The sequence below is a fragment of the Capsicum annuum genome, chromosome 7, assembly GCF_002878395.1.
Source record: "Capsicum annuum cultivar UCD-10X-F1 chromosome 7, UCD10Xv1.1, whole genome shotgun sequence".
Taxonomy (NCBI): domain Eukaryota; kingdom Viridiplantae; phylum Streptophyta; class Magnoliopsida; order Solanales; family Solanaceae; genus Capsicum; species Capsicum annuum.
Genome location: NC_061117.1, coordinates 216,195,833 through 216,208,910, shown reverse-complemented (window position 1 = coordinate 216,208,910; position 13,078 = coordinate 216,195,833). Strand labels below are relative to the sequence as shown.

Genomic DNA, 13,078 nt, shown 5'->3' with positions numbered 1-13,078 from the left:
TTAATATGCATATTTTGCTCTCTATTGCTTTGGTGAAACTACAAAAGCAAAAAAAAAAGTTCATTTAGATATACAAAGTCATCAATGAATGATTTTTTTTTTTTTATCCGGTGTCCAGTGCCTGCATTGAAGCCCTGACTAATCCGGATCGCGCGTTGCAGGGCCCATTAAGATAGCAGCGCTCCCAACAGAGTTTTCCCGATACCCAGGGTTGAACCCTCGACCTCTGATTAAGGGTGGAGCAACCCCATCCACTGCACCACAGGCCATGTTGGTCATCAATGAATGATTTTTCATTATACATCGTCTATGATTACTTATGACAAAAACAAAATATTCTCTCATACTACAATCGAAGAAAAAAATAGTAGTATTATTCATAAAGTAAATTAGACATCACTCGACCATCTATTAGTCTTAACTCTAATTCTCGACCTTATTGGAAACTCCTTATGCAAAGTTAATTTTCACAAAGATTGAAGAGTTACACATTTACCTTTTACACATTACTATAGAATCCAAAAGAAAATCAATATATTATCCAAGAACAAGCTATCGACTCCACAACAATAACAAGAGTTTTTAGTCACCACCACCACTACCACAACCGCCACCAGCGCAACAGCATCCTCCACCGCCTCCTCCACCTCCACGATAGTACCACTTATCGTCCTTCTCGTTGGTAGTGGAGTCCCTACAAGCAAAAATGACCATAGAAATCATTAAAACAGACATAACAACCATCACCATCAGCCCCAAACCCTAAACCTTGGATCGCTGAGCCACCTTCTACCACACCATAGAATCGCGCCATATAATTGCTGTTTCGACTTTATGTAATTATCTGCAGAAACAGTTATGCTTCTAATTAATCCCTTAACAAGTTTATATATATAGTCCTATTGTAGGTACCCCTGATTAATCTAATAATGTAGAAACTATAGTAAAGTTCAATGAAGTTTCAATTTCATTATATTAATATCCAAGAGGGCGAATTTGATTTGGTCATTAATGTTTAATCAACTTAACTTTCAAACATGTTTACTGGTATTATCGAGAATTGGCTCAATGATGACCCTAACAATGGAGAAGATTTTCTTTAAAAAATAAAAAATCGTGGACTAGATCATTAGAAGTTCTAAAGTTAGATGTTTAATTAACAACAAATCTTGCTCATTGATTTGATTGCTACGATTGATGTAAGATTGAGGATAGAACTTTATAAATTGGTCACTTAATTGGAATCTTCTTGCTATTTACAAGCAATGGACTTAGCCTTGATATTTACAAGTAGTTGGCTTTTTAAGTGAATTGGTTTAACTAGTTTACACTTTAGTTGAGTCGAGAATCTGTCGGAAACAATCTACCTTGCTATCATACGGGCAAGGCTGTACTATACCTTGTATGCACAGATCACTCTCTCTAGATCTCAAGTAGGATATGTTTCTATCATTATTGTATTTTTATTTATTACCGTGCTACTTTTTTATTCCACCGATGACTTCCATTTTTAAACTTTTGACATGGGCGGACCTAGGTACAAATATCTGGTGCTTCGTCACATATTAAATCCGATGCAGATTATGTATAATTATAAAAAAAAATGTATAAAAAGTAACATAGGATGGAAAAAACATCCTTAAAACCAAGAATATACTTGGATGTTTTGGTTTCCAAGTGAAGCCTTCAAACTTTAGGTATTAATATGTGTGTTCGAATTTTTCCAGCACCCACAACCCCTAAATCCTGAATCTGCTACTCACTTTTGAACTAACCTGTGGGATTCAGGCCACACATATGAGGCTCTCATCGATATCACTAGACCGTAAAGTCTAGGTATTCCATCATAAATTTAACATCAGGTTAGAGCTTTAATTTATATTGCAAAAAGTTTTAAAAACACCGACAAATTGTCAGGACCATCTGATTTAATTCATTTTCAATAGCCACGAGATGATCATCTTACGGAGACTCTCACCGATACCACTAGACCGTAAAGTCTTGGTATTCCATCACAACTTTAATATCAGGTTAGAGCTTTAATTAACATACTGCAAGAAAGTCATGAAAATACCAAACAAATTGCCAGAAGTATAGTTGCAAAAGTACCCAACTTTCTTGTTTAAAAATTGGCTAAATATACAACATTTTCCTTTCTATTTTTTTGGAGAAAGTACAAAAGCAAAAAACTTACATTTGGATATACAAAGTCATCAATGAAAGATTGAATATAGATGACAAAAACAATATATACTGCTTTTGACAAGGGAAAAAAAGATCCTAAGAGTAATATATGAACACGAAAAATTATTTACTATCCAGCCATTTTCGACGCGGAAACAAGTAAATCACCAGCTGCCACACAAAACTGAGAAAACAACATATACAGATGGTAGTAATACACAACACTGTGCATCATCAACTGATGAATTGTTGGTAATATCTACAGCTCAGAATGGCCAAAACTTGAAGAAATGGCTCTTTTCTGTATGCAACTTGAATTGTATACTGGCCCTTCAGCTTTAGCATGTCAACGTCAGAAACCACGGCATTTAACTACTATGGCTTTTGGGGCTTGTCCTCTTCAAAGCAATGATTACATTGTATTGGATTAGAATCAAAACGACGCATCCAGCAAAGCAACAGTTAATTAATCAACATCAAGACATGTTGATGTTGTACCTAACCATTATAAAGGTGCATACTGTACCCGTTTATAAGGAAAAAAAGAAAGAACGTGAATGAAAATATTCGTTAAAAAGCTATCCAACCAGTAGACATACATCATGGATGTATTTTGTTTATTGTTCCATCTAACATGTCATAAAAGATGTGGAAAACCAAAGTGCTGCCATTAATGGACTTGAAGAAGGCAAAGAACATCCAATCTTTAAGACTCTGCTTGGACGTTATTTCTCGTCTGAGATTTGCTAATCAGCTCATTGTCTGAAATGAGCAGTGGCATGACTTCTATGTAAAGTTGCAACAGAATTTGCTGGACGTTATCTTCTAGTTCTTAGAGGCTCAACAGAAGAACATCTTACTTCACTAATGTGTCCTCAATATGCACCGTTCTACGTGTGCCTAACTAAAAATCAGTACTGAATTCATCACTCAAGAAAAAGTCTTCGCCAACTCATTCCAACTAAGGATGTTTTACCTTCAGCTGGCTCTCTAGATTGCATCCTCATGTGCATTAAAGCAGCGTCTTTTTTGCTTAGTTGTCAGATCAGGACCTAGCACACGTTCTAGATATTCCATAGAATTGTATATCGCAACTAAAACATCTGATTGGTAGTTATCAATACAACGTTACGTTTGACACGACCAAAAATGGTTAACCAGTTACATTATTTAACCACAGATGAAGTGCTCAAGAAAGCAATGAAGATTAGAATAATGGTGACAGTAACAGATGTTATCAGGCAAAAAAAACACCAAAAGCTTATATAAATCGAAGACCATGAGCTGCAATACAGCAATTTCACAAAGAGAATATAACTCACGTATATCATCTGGATCTATATGCACAAAGAAGCTCGCAGCGACTATCAAGTAGCAGAGAAGGAGCATAAGTCCTTTAAAGTAATTGGAAGTTCCATCCTGCAGAAAGAGGAAAAGTTAACAGGAAAATAATGTTCAGCAGCAGGAAGCCTTCTAAGTTAATATTCAAACATAGCCTGTGCTGCTGTGCATACCACTGGGAGTGAAGCAAAGAACAAAGGATCAAGACGGAGGAGGAAAAAGAGACGTGAGTATATCTTTAACGGGGTCAAGCTCCGAAGCAAGACTAACAGAACTTTCAACTTTGTGAACAAATACATTGCCTTTATGTTGTAATATTCAAGCAATTTGAAAAGTCGACTATGTTTTAACTTTTCTCCAACCTCAACCTCTAAATTAAAAGACGACATACAAATTAAAAGTGTGGCTACCACAAGGACACTCATGCATACCTGCACCATGAATGCTACTACGAGGACACTCATGAAAAGCGTTGCTGTTTCAAACATTTGGAAGTTCAAATCCATAGGACGACCCAAAATCCATCCAATCACCACGCAGAAGGGGATCTGCATCGAAGAAAAGGTTTAAAAAAGAAAAAACTCCCAAGGTTTATATAGATTACATTCAACGCAAACATACATTAAGAAGTAAAAAATGTTGAATATTATAAAAGAAGAAACTTCAAAGAAAATTAATCAATTATGAGCAACAAAATCAGGAAGTGTACCAAAAAGATCGGTGCTTATGAACGGACCACACATTTAGGAAAGCCAGAAAGACAGAAACCTAATTATAAGAATTTCCATACAAATTCAATATACATGCCATCTAGTAAGGTACTTTCAGGAAAAGACAAAACCAATACGGGGACAAATTCAATGTATTATTTTACTTGGAAGTTGACATGGTTCTAAATGCGTTTAGCTTAAATGAAAATGTGACTCGCTTAAATGAAAATGTGGCTCGCATATAAGTTCTATGTCCTTACTCATGTAATATGAGAACAATTTTCAGTGGATGTTCTTATGGTATGTTCTGGGAAGAAAAGGCAGATAAAATATGAGATTGCACCTCTACTTTCAGTTTCAACTAATGCATAATAGTATTCTTCCTGAATGAGATGTTCGATATGAAGCTATTCAAGAGTCACCTGCTTCTTAAAGTTTCCCTTTGATGTATTTAACATGCATAAACATTTTGAATTACCTACCCCAAACATGGCAATCTGCGTTGATGAGCCTATTGCTACTCCCAAAGAGATGTCCTGTAACGACACCAGGTAAGTGAAGAAAAAGGATAGTAAACCATAGTTTTGATAAAAAGGAAAGATAGAAGAACTTACAAGCTTGTCTTTTATCGCAAACATGACAGCACCAGCATGCTCAGCTGCATTTCCAACTATCGGCAGCAGTATGACACTTATAAATGCAACAGGAATACGCAAAGCATCTGATGCTCCCTGTAAACATAGGGTAATTTATTGGCGGAGAAACTCAAAAACACAAGTATTTTTTAGTTCGTCTTAGGCTTCTTATATGTATCAAAGATGAGATCACAGACGAGAGAGGATTCCAAGTTATTGTTAATTAGATTATTCTACTGATAGAATGCCAAAGTAACGAACTGGAAATTAGAAAATGAAAATATATAGCGGGACAAAGAAGTTACCTCTATGGCATTAACCAGGTGTTGTGACAAGACTGCAATCCATATTGTCAAAATCGAAAGCCATATGACTGACCCCCATTTTGAAATCTCAGGAGCTTCTTCCTCTTCTAGGCTCTCGTCATTCTCACCCGCTTCCTGAATTTTTACCAAACATTTAGGAAGCTCGAACCAAACTCGATGGAAGAGTAATGTAGCTACTGTATGTATTGATCAGCTTAGCTTGCGAGGGATAAAGGATGGTTTGCAGAGGGAACTTAACAATTGTGGGATTTTGTGGTTTCCTCATTGATAGAATGTACAAAGTACTCCACAAATTCCAAAAAAATGTGGAGAAAATAAAGAATGCCAACCTCAGCGATTGGCATGTAAAGATTATTATTCTGAGTGGTTAGCTGATAATACAGGTATGCACCGTATGCAACAAGCATTACGCAGCTGCTAAATCTGGAAAGCGCCAGCTCCGACTTCCCAAATTCCAACTCAGTGTGTGTAACATGGAGGACAGCGGGGAATAGTAGGCCCATCACTGACATCAAAAGCAACCCTGAATTCATCACTGCGGTTCCCTGACAGAGAAAACTCCAAGAATGTCATACCTTGCTATTGTGACCGTGAACCAAAGCTGATACTGATTTCCTAGGTCATATAAATATAGTAGCATAGTAACATAATCTACCTTGTCAAAAAGCTGGTCCTTACTGGGATGAACAATTCCACCACCAAAAAAGGCACACCCAAGCACTAGTAATGTATTAGACAATATTGAGCCTAATAATGACTGCTGAACCACACGAATCATGCCCATTCTCAGTGCGTAAATTGATATTATTAGCTCTGTTGCGTTACCAAAAGTTGCATTTAAAAGTCCTCCGACTGCAAAGTTATGGCAGCAGATCGCTCAAAGATACAGAATTTTCTAAATTTCCTAATGCAAAAGTGATCATTATTCTAACGCAACCAAATGTCCTATGACAAATAGTCACATAAAGAAGAACAATGACCTACGAGTCAAGTATATGAAATACGTATGTTCATCTATGATATGAAGAATAAAACACAAGATTACCTGTTGGCCCCGTATAAAAAGCCAGCTGCCTACATAAATGACAAAACCAAGAACACATCAATAACGAAATGTGTAAATGCAATTAACAGTGATTTAATAACATAAATGATCCTTCAGCTTATTTTTCTAAAACAAAGTTCCACGTTATCAACTTAATAGAGAACATAATTAAAAAGTTACACGTTTTCCAAATTATCGATACAGCAAAACAGGTGCAAGAATAAGTGTAAATACATTCTAACCCAAACTTCCATTTTAGTGTCCTTAATAGACACTAATTCTGAAATGTTAAATAGACGGTGACATGCACTTGCCAACAACAAAAGCATCCCTCTTGATCCTAAATGTTCAGCTCATAGAAAGTAGTGTAGATACTGAGTGCAGAAAATTACTCTGTCGCCCAACCTAAACGCTCTGCAAGGGGTATGATTCCTAGCAAGCTAAGAAAAAAGATCCAGCTCTGAAAAAGTCGAGACAGAAAATAACAAGAGAAAAATAATGTGAGTAATTAAGCTCTTTTAAGAATAGAAGATATCAGACTGGAAATAGTTTTGCAACTTACGTTATGATCAGACAACGTATCAATAACCATGGCCACAAGACCACAAGGGATAAGTAGGTTTAACTTCTGGGAGAACAAAACTATGTGCATCTGCCTTAATAAACTATTCCACATACATCTACAACTGACATCATCTGTATCGGAATCAAAAACGGATATCTGAGGAGTGGCATCCATAGAAGATGCCTTCTTATCGTTTTGCTTAGAATCCATAAGGTTCTCATCCTCAAGCTGAAGTACCGCTCTTCCTTCTAGTGATCCCATCTGTTTAACAAGTATTCCTTCATTAGATACAATAAAAGAAGGCCAAAAGCTGTAGTCTCTATGATTTTATTGGTCACTACGCAGAATAAAATCGTAACATAAACAAAAGAATATAATGTTCAAAAAGTTCCTCAAATCGAGCCACTCATTCACCGGCTTGATGTATCCAATGAATAACATTAATTGATTCATCAAAAGGGGAAAAAAAAGTCAGAATCTCGATGAATGATTGTTTGGGAGAAAACATAACACCTGCCAAGTGCAGCGCAAAACTGACATAGAATTTCATTTATTTCTACATATATGAAGAAGACCAAAATCAGTCCTTACTTAGCCCTTGATCACATCTCTTAAGGTTAACAAAATTATAGCCGCCTATCGACTTCCCATGTGACATTCAACCCTCATTAATTTGAAACAAAACAATAACAACAACTACCCCTCAGTCCCAAACAAATAGGGTCATTTTGAAACAAAAATGATAAAGAAAAATAAGTCTGTAACTCAAGGGCATGACTAAAATCAGAAACATAAGATTCCTCAAAAATTGAAAACTTACCAACTCCATCAATTTGGTGTTGATTTCTTACCTCAGAAAGCCACTTTTTTTCTAACTAGTAATTAATCAACTCCATCAATTTGTTCCTCGTAATCATAAATTTTGCTAAAAATAACATAATTAACAATGATCATATAACTAGTTCATTAATTATTAGAAGAGGGATAAACAAAACTCACTTCTAGATGGGACTTTCCCCCTGAATTTTTTAAATTTTTAGCCATCCACTAATGGTTCTGATCTTCTGAAAAAACACATAAATTTCCATCTCCAACCATTTGCATAGCTGCCAACCAAAAAAAGAAAATCCTATATTTATTTTTTTTCAATCAATAAATATCAAGAAAATGTGAAACTAACCTGATGAAGGGTCAACAAATTGTGCTAGAAAAAATTCTAATTAGTGACATGCATGTTCTCCTTTTGATTAATTTGTCAAACAAAATTAAAGAATCTTTTTCCCACTGCATCCAAAGTTTCTTCCTTTTTTATTCTTTGCAAAATCTATAATTGTCAAAGATTGTGTAAAATATTTTTCTTTACTTGTTTGTGTATATCAGTTTCTTTATGTTGTTTTGGCGAAGTTTGCGGGATGAAATGGTGAGAGAACGAGAGCGGTTGGTATGGTTGGTTAATTAATGGATCACAAATAACAAAGCATCATGGCCTTTGGTACATTAAACTACAATGTCTAAGGTTGTACTAAACTTGCCAAATTTTGATCTTATTTATTTATTTATTTATTTATTTATTTGGCACAATATATAAATATCTTCTTTAATTTAGTTTAATATCACTTCTATTACCTCCAACTTTGGATATACACAAATAAATACTTAAAATTATATAAAATTAAACAGGTAGACTCTAGAGAAAATTAGGTAGGAGGTGACAAAAAAAATCTTTAATTAAAAATAGTGACAACTTTGACCAGCTAAGGTCAAAACTTCATTTAAATTGTGATTAAGTTAATTGAGGTGTAAAGTGTAATTTTAAAAAAAAAAAAATTTATAAAAAGTGCTCCAACTTTAAATTTCAAATTTTAGAATTTCTCCCCTTTCTTATCTTTCAGTCTTTCTTTTTCTTTTCTCTCTCCAAATTTCTTTCTCCTCATCTTCTTCTTATTTTCTCTCTCTCTAGATTTTCCATTTAGGGTGTGTTTGATATGATGGAAAATATTTTCCATGGAAAATGTTTTCTTGGAAAATATTTTTCTGAAAAATAAGTTGGTTTTCTACTTATTTTCTCATGTTTGGTTGGTGAATGGAAGATATTTTTCGAAAAATATTTTATGGTGTTTGATTGGTGAATAGAGAATATTTTTTAGAAAAATATTTTCTAGTGTTCGATTGATGAGTGAAAAAATATTTTTTAGAAAATACTACTATCTGTTAACTAGTATATCAGTGTCTCTAGCAATTCAACAATTTGTAAGAACTAATTTAAGCATAACAAATAATATCAATATCGAATACTAAAATATTACAATCACTAAATTTAAGCAACTATTAATTAACAAATATAGGAGACATTTTTCAACATTTTATTAGGACAATTTCAAGATATTACAATTAATAGAAATATAACAGAACGACAAACTTATTCAACCTCGTGAAACAAGTTACATCGATAACAAAATGAAATATGCAATTAACAAAAGTAACATAATTAAGTCTTCCTCTATGCATATGAAAATAACAATATATTCAACGAATTGAAAATTGACAAAATTTCATTATTTTTTATTTCAAACAGTAAAAATTGAAGTAAAGTACAGCGAAAAACATTTTCGAGTAATGTAAATTTTTGAGAAATGTAAATTTTTTGAGTCATGTGAATATAAGTATTGTTGGGGCGGGAAAAGGGGTGAGGGTGACGTCATAAGTCACATTTATCATTTTCTGGAAAATGACTTCCCTTGGCCCATGAGGAAGTCATTTTCCATCAAATGGTGGAAAATAAGTTGTCTTGGAAAATATTTTCCTAAACTTTTGTTGCAACCAAATAAGGAAAAAACGAAAAACATTTTCTGGAAAATATTTTCCATCATACCAAACACACCATCTTCTCTTCTTCTTTTTCTTTCTCTTTTCATTTCGTTCTTCTTCCCTTTTTAATCTTCATGGACTATTTTTTTAAAAAAAATTGAGAAGTTTGAAAAGAAAAATTTTGATTTCTTTTAAAAATAAATGAAGAAATAATTCAGCAAATTCAGTAACTACGAGAGTTGCTTCAGCAAATTCAGTAACTACGAGAGTTGCTTCAGCAAATATCATAGTTGCTACAACAGTTACGGTAATTGCTGCAACAACTACTATTACTGTTGTGTTACAACAATTATCGAAGTTTCTGCAGCAACTATTGAAGTTGTTGTAGCAACTTCGACTGTCGCTGCAGCAACTTCGATAGTTGCTACAACAACTTCGATACTTAATTTCTGAAAAAAGATGTGGTTAGAGGAGGAGCTCACGAAAAAGTAATATTTATGGTAAAAGGGGTGGTGGTAGTACTGGCGGTGACGCCGAATGAGAAGATGACATTTGTTGCGGTGTTGATAGCGATGGTGGTGGAGGAAAAAGAATAAAAATGCAAGATAGTTATGCAGAGGGAGGAAATGAAGGTGAATATGGAAGAGGTGGCAATGGTAGTAATAATAATAGTGGAGGAAGGGGAGGTGGCGGCGGCAGCAGCAACAAAAAAGGTGTGGAGGAGGAGTGGTGGTGATGGTGTAGGAATTTTTGTGTAAATATGGTATAGGGATCTTTGTGTAAATAATAAAACTTGAGGGTTTTAAAATTATTGTCATTAACACTAATCTTAAAATTATCACTTCTACTCAATATTTAAGACTCATGTCACTCTTTTTTAATTTTAAATTTTTTTTATCATCCTTAATTAATTTGCCCTGTCACATAGGACGTGTGTGTACTTGTTCAGTTTATACAAGTTTAAATGCCTAATAGTGTACACCTAAAGTTGAAGATCATAAATATGATTTGAGGTCAGGTTAACAGACGCTTTCATATATTATGACTTTTATTTATCGATTATTTCACTAATTTGAGGTTGGTTTGAACATATGATGTGAAATTGTGATTTGAAATTGAAGTATTATTTAACTCTGTAATTGTTTTTGTGATTTTTTTTATAAATATGAAACTCCACAAATTGTGAAAAATTATTGAAATTTCTCAATTTGTATGCGATTTAACCATATGAGTAAAATATAATTCATAAATATAAGATATGAAAATGTCCTAAAGTGTTATATTGATAAATTTGGTTATTTTTGTATTTCTTTTATAAATAAATATTTGTGATTATAAACCTCGTACATATAATTTTATAAAGATCAACTAGTCAACAATTGTAGTAACTAGTTATTCTTCATATATGGTAGAACAATCTTTTCACATTGAGCATGAGCCTTTTTTACAAAAATCAAAATAATGAGTCATTTAAAAAAATTTAAATCAAAATATAAATATATAGGTTAAGTTTACATTTAAATAATTTGCAAACTTTGGAATTTCAAATCATGCTTAAAAAATTTAAGATTTGAAATCATGATACTAATTCAGTCTCTCCAAAAACTATGAATTGGAATCACAACTTCATATTACATGTTCAAACACAAGTTTAAAACTTAACATAATGTCGAGTCAATTTATTAGACATTTATTTATCGACTAGTTCATTAATTTGGTACTTTCCATTAGTACAAGAAATAAATAATTTTGTCTTATCAAAACTTAAACAGATACATTAATCACGACAGATGAAAAGTCATGTCATGTCACTACCAATAATATTCTACAATAACTTGTTGTCTAAGCAAAATCCCTTTAATTTCCTTCAAGTTAATTAAAAGCTGTCTTTATAAAAGTTAACAAGACTTTGAGGGAAGGTATAAATTCTCATAATTTTAGAATTTAAGTTAATATTTGAACATAACTTGTAGGAGATTATGATACGAAAGTTCTCGCAAAATTATTTTTGTAACGGGCATACCAACATAAAATAGAGCTAAAAAGTGCATATGATCCAAATATTCCTACTTAATAACATAAACATACACCTTAATTTATCATATTTATGTAAATATCCATCCTTACAAAGTAATTATAAAAATTTCAACTAATTATATATCTTTGTGGGATTTATTGGGAGCTAATTATGTATGTCGACGGACCTAAAATCGAAAAAAAATTATCGAGAGCTAATTATGTATCTTTATAAAGGAAAAAAATGTATCTTTGTTGAATGTATTATGTATCTCGACAGATCCAAAATCAAAAAAATATCCGAGGGCTAATTCTATATTTGTACCAAGAAAAAAATATATATTCATTGAATATATATCGAAAGCTAATTTTATATTTTGACAGACACAAAATTAAAATTTTCAATAATTATACGAATATCAAAATTATCTATAATTGAATTTCAAATTATCGAAATTTACATTGTTTATCCTATTTTTCGTGGGTTGAGTCCAAAAACTAGATCATTTATATGAGCTAGCTTTAAAGTTACCTTCACCATGTATAAAAGATTCAACATTAATAAAATTAAAGAAAGTGATGTCTTAATTATGGATCAATTTTATGAAAATTTGAAAATTAATGAAAGTAGAATTTTACAAGCTAGCTAAAAGTAGTCACTTCGTGTCATTTCTAAGTAATTTCCCCCGTAGTCTATTTGCACCGTTTAAGGCGTAATCATATTTTAAATTATTTTTATAATCATAACCAATTAAGATCTTTTAATATTAAAATAACTGTTATGCATGTTTGAAGAAGGGAATTCTAAATTTTAAATATTGAAATTGAGTATAAATTAAGGGGAGATTACTCCACGAACAAAATTCTTTTAATTTTGGACATATATGTAAGAAACTTCAAATATTTGGACTTTTCAAGATAAACTTCAGTCACAGTTTATAGAAAGTTTCGTCTTGATAAGTCAAACTTGAAATGTAGAATATTGTAGTCAAAACTTACCGCTTTAGATATCAATATTATGGCTCCACGAATATTTTCTATTTCTATTACGTAGACTGAAAGTTCCGAGTTAAATTTAGAAAAAAAGACACAAATAGCCACTCGGCCAAAACAAGTGACACGAGAATGACCAATGTTTCAAAATTTCAAATTCTAGCCATTTTATTGGCTAATGGTAGGCGGTTGACTCCTTTTTTGTTGGGGGTTTGGGCCACAAGTGACAAAAGAGTTTTAAAATGAGGTGTAGGTGACACAAGTCTTAATTATTAGTTGGAGGTGACAATTACTTTATTATGGATTACGAAAGTTGGGGAAGTTTGAAAATAATCCATAAGTTTTTAAATTTACACTTTGATCCCAATGTATACCTAAAATAACGGGAAACGGAGGGAAAAAAAGACGTCTTTCTCTCTTTTCTCATCCATTGTTGTTTTCTCTCTCTTAGCGAT

At 32.9% G+C, this 13,078-nt stretch overlaps 2 protein-coding genes across 5 annotated transcripts; one reads left to right on the top strand and one right to left on the bottom strand.

The window, feature by feature from the left end:
• Positions 1 to 289: 289 nt before the first annotated feature.
• On the bottom strand, positions 290 to 8,320 carry LOC107878516 (vacuolar cation/proton exchanger 3). 4 transcript variants are annotated; one of them, XM_047415496.1, is made up of 13 exons: positions 7,987 to 8,317; positions 7,806 to 7,935; positions 6,804 to 7,067; positions 6,634 to 6,701; positions 6,242 to 6,270; positions 5,852 to 6,048; positions 5,526 to 5,741; positions 5,176 to 5,310; positions 4,850 to 4,966; positions 4,718 to 4,771; positions 3,957 to 4,073; positions 3,507 to 3,603; positions 290 to 844 (listed from the first exon to the last, which is right to left on the bottom strand). In XM_047415496.1, the coding sequence occupies exons 2-13, from the start codon at positions 7,848 to 7,850 to the stop codon at positions 750 to 752; spliced, it is 1,434 nt and encodes a 477-aa protein (XP_047271452.1). In that variant the 5' UTR covers positions 7,851 to 7,935; positions 7,987 to 8,317; the 3' UTR covers positions 290 to 749. The 4 variants fall into 4 exon arrangements, with proteins under 4 accessions (XP_047271452.1, XP_047271451.1, XP_047271453.1 ...); XM_047415495.1 differs by having other exon boundaries at positions 7,806 to 7,912; XM_047415497.1 differs by lacking the exon at positions 290 to 844 and adding an exon at positions 2,083 to 2,582 and having other exon boundaries at positions 7,806 to 7,912; positions 7,987 to 8,320.
• LOC124885899 (cell wall protein IFF6-like) lies at positions 8,224 to 10,350 on the top strand. The gene is made up of 3 exons (XM_047394161.1): positions 8,224 to 8,243; positions 9,822 to 9,992; positions 10,185 to 10,350. The coding sequence occupies exons 1-3, from the start codon at positions 8,224 to 8,226 to the stop codon at positions 10,348 to 10,350; spliced, it is 357 nt and encodes a 118-aa protein (XP_047250117.1).
• Positions 10,351 to 13,078: the final 2,728 nt, after the last annotated feature.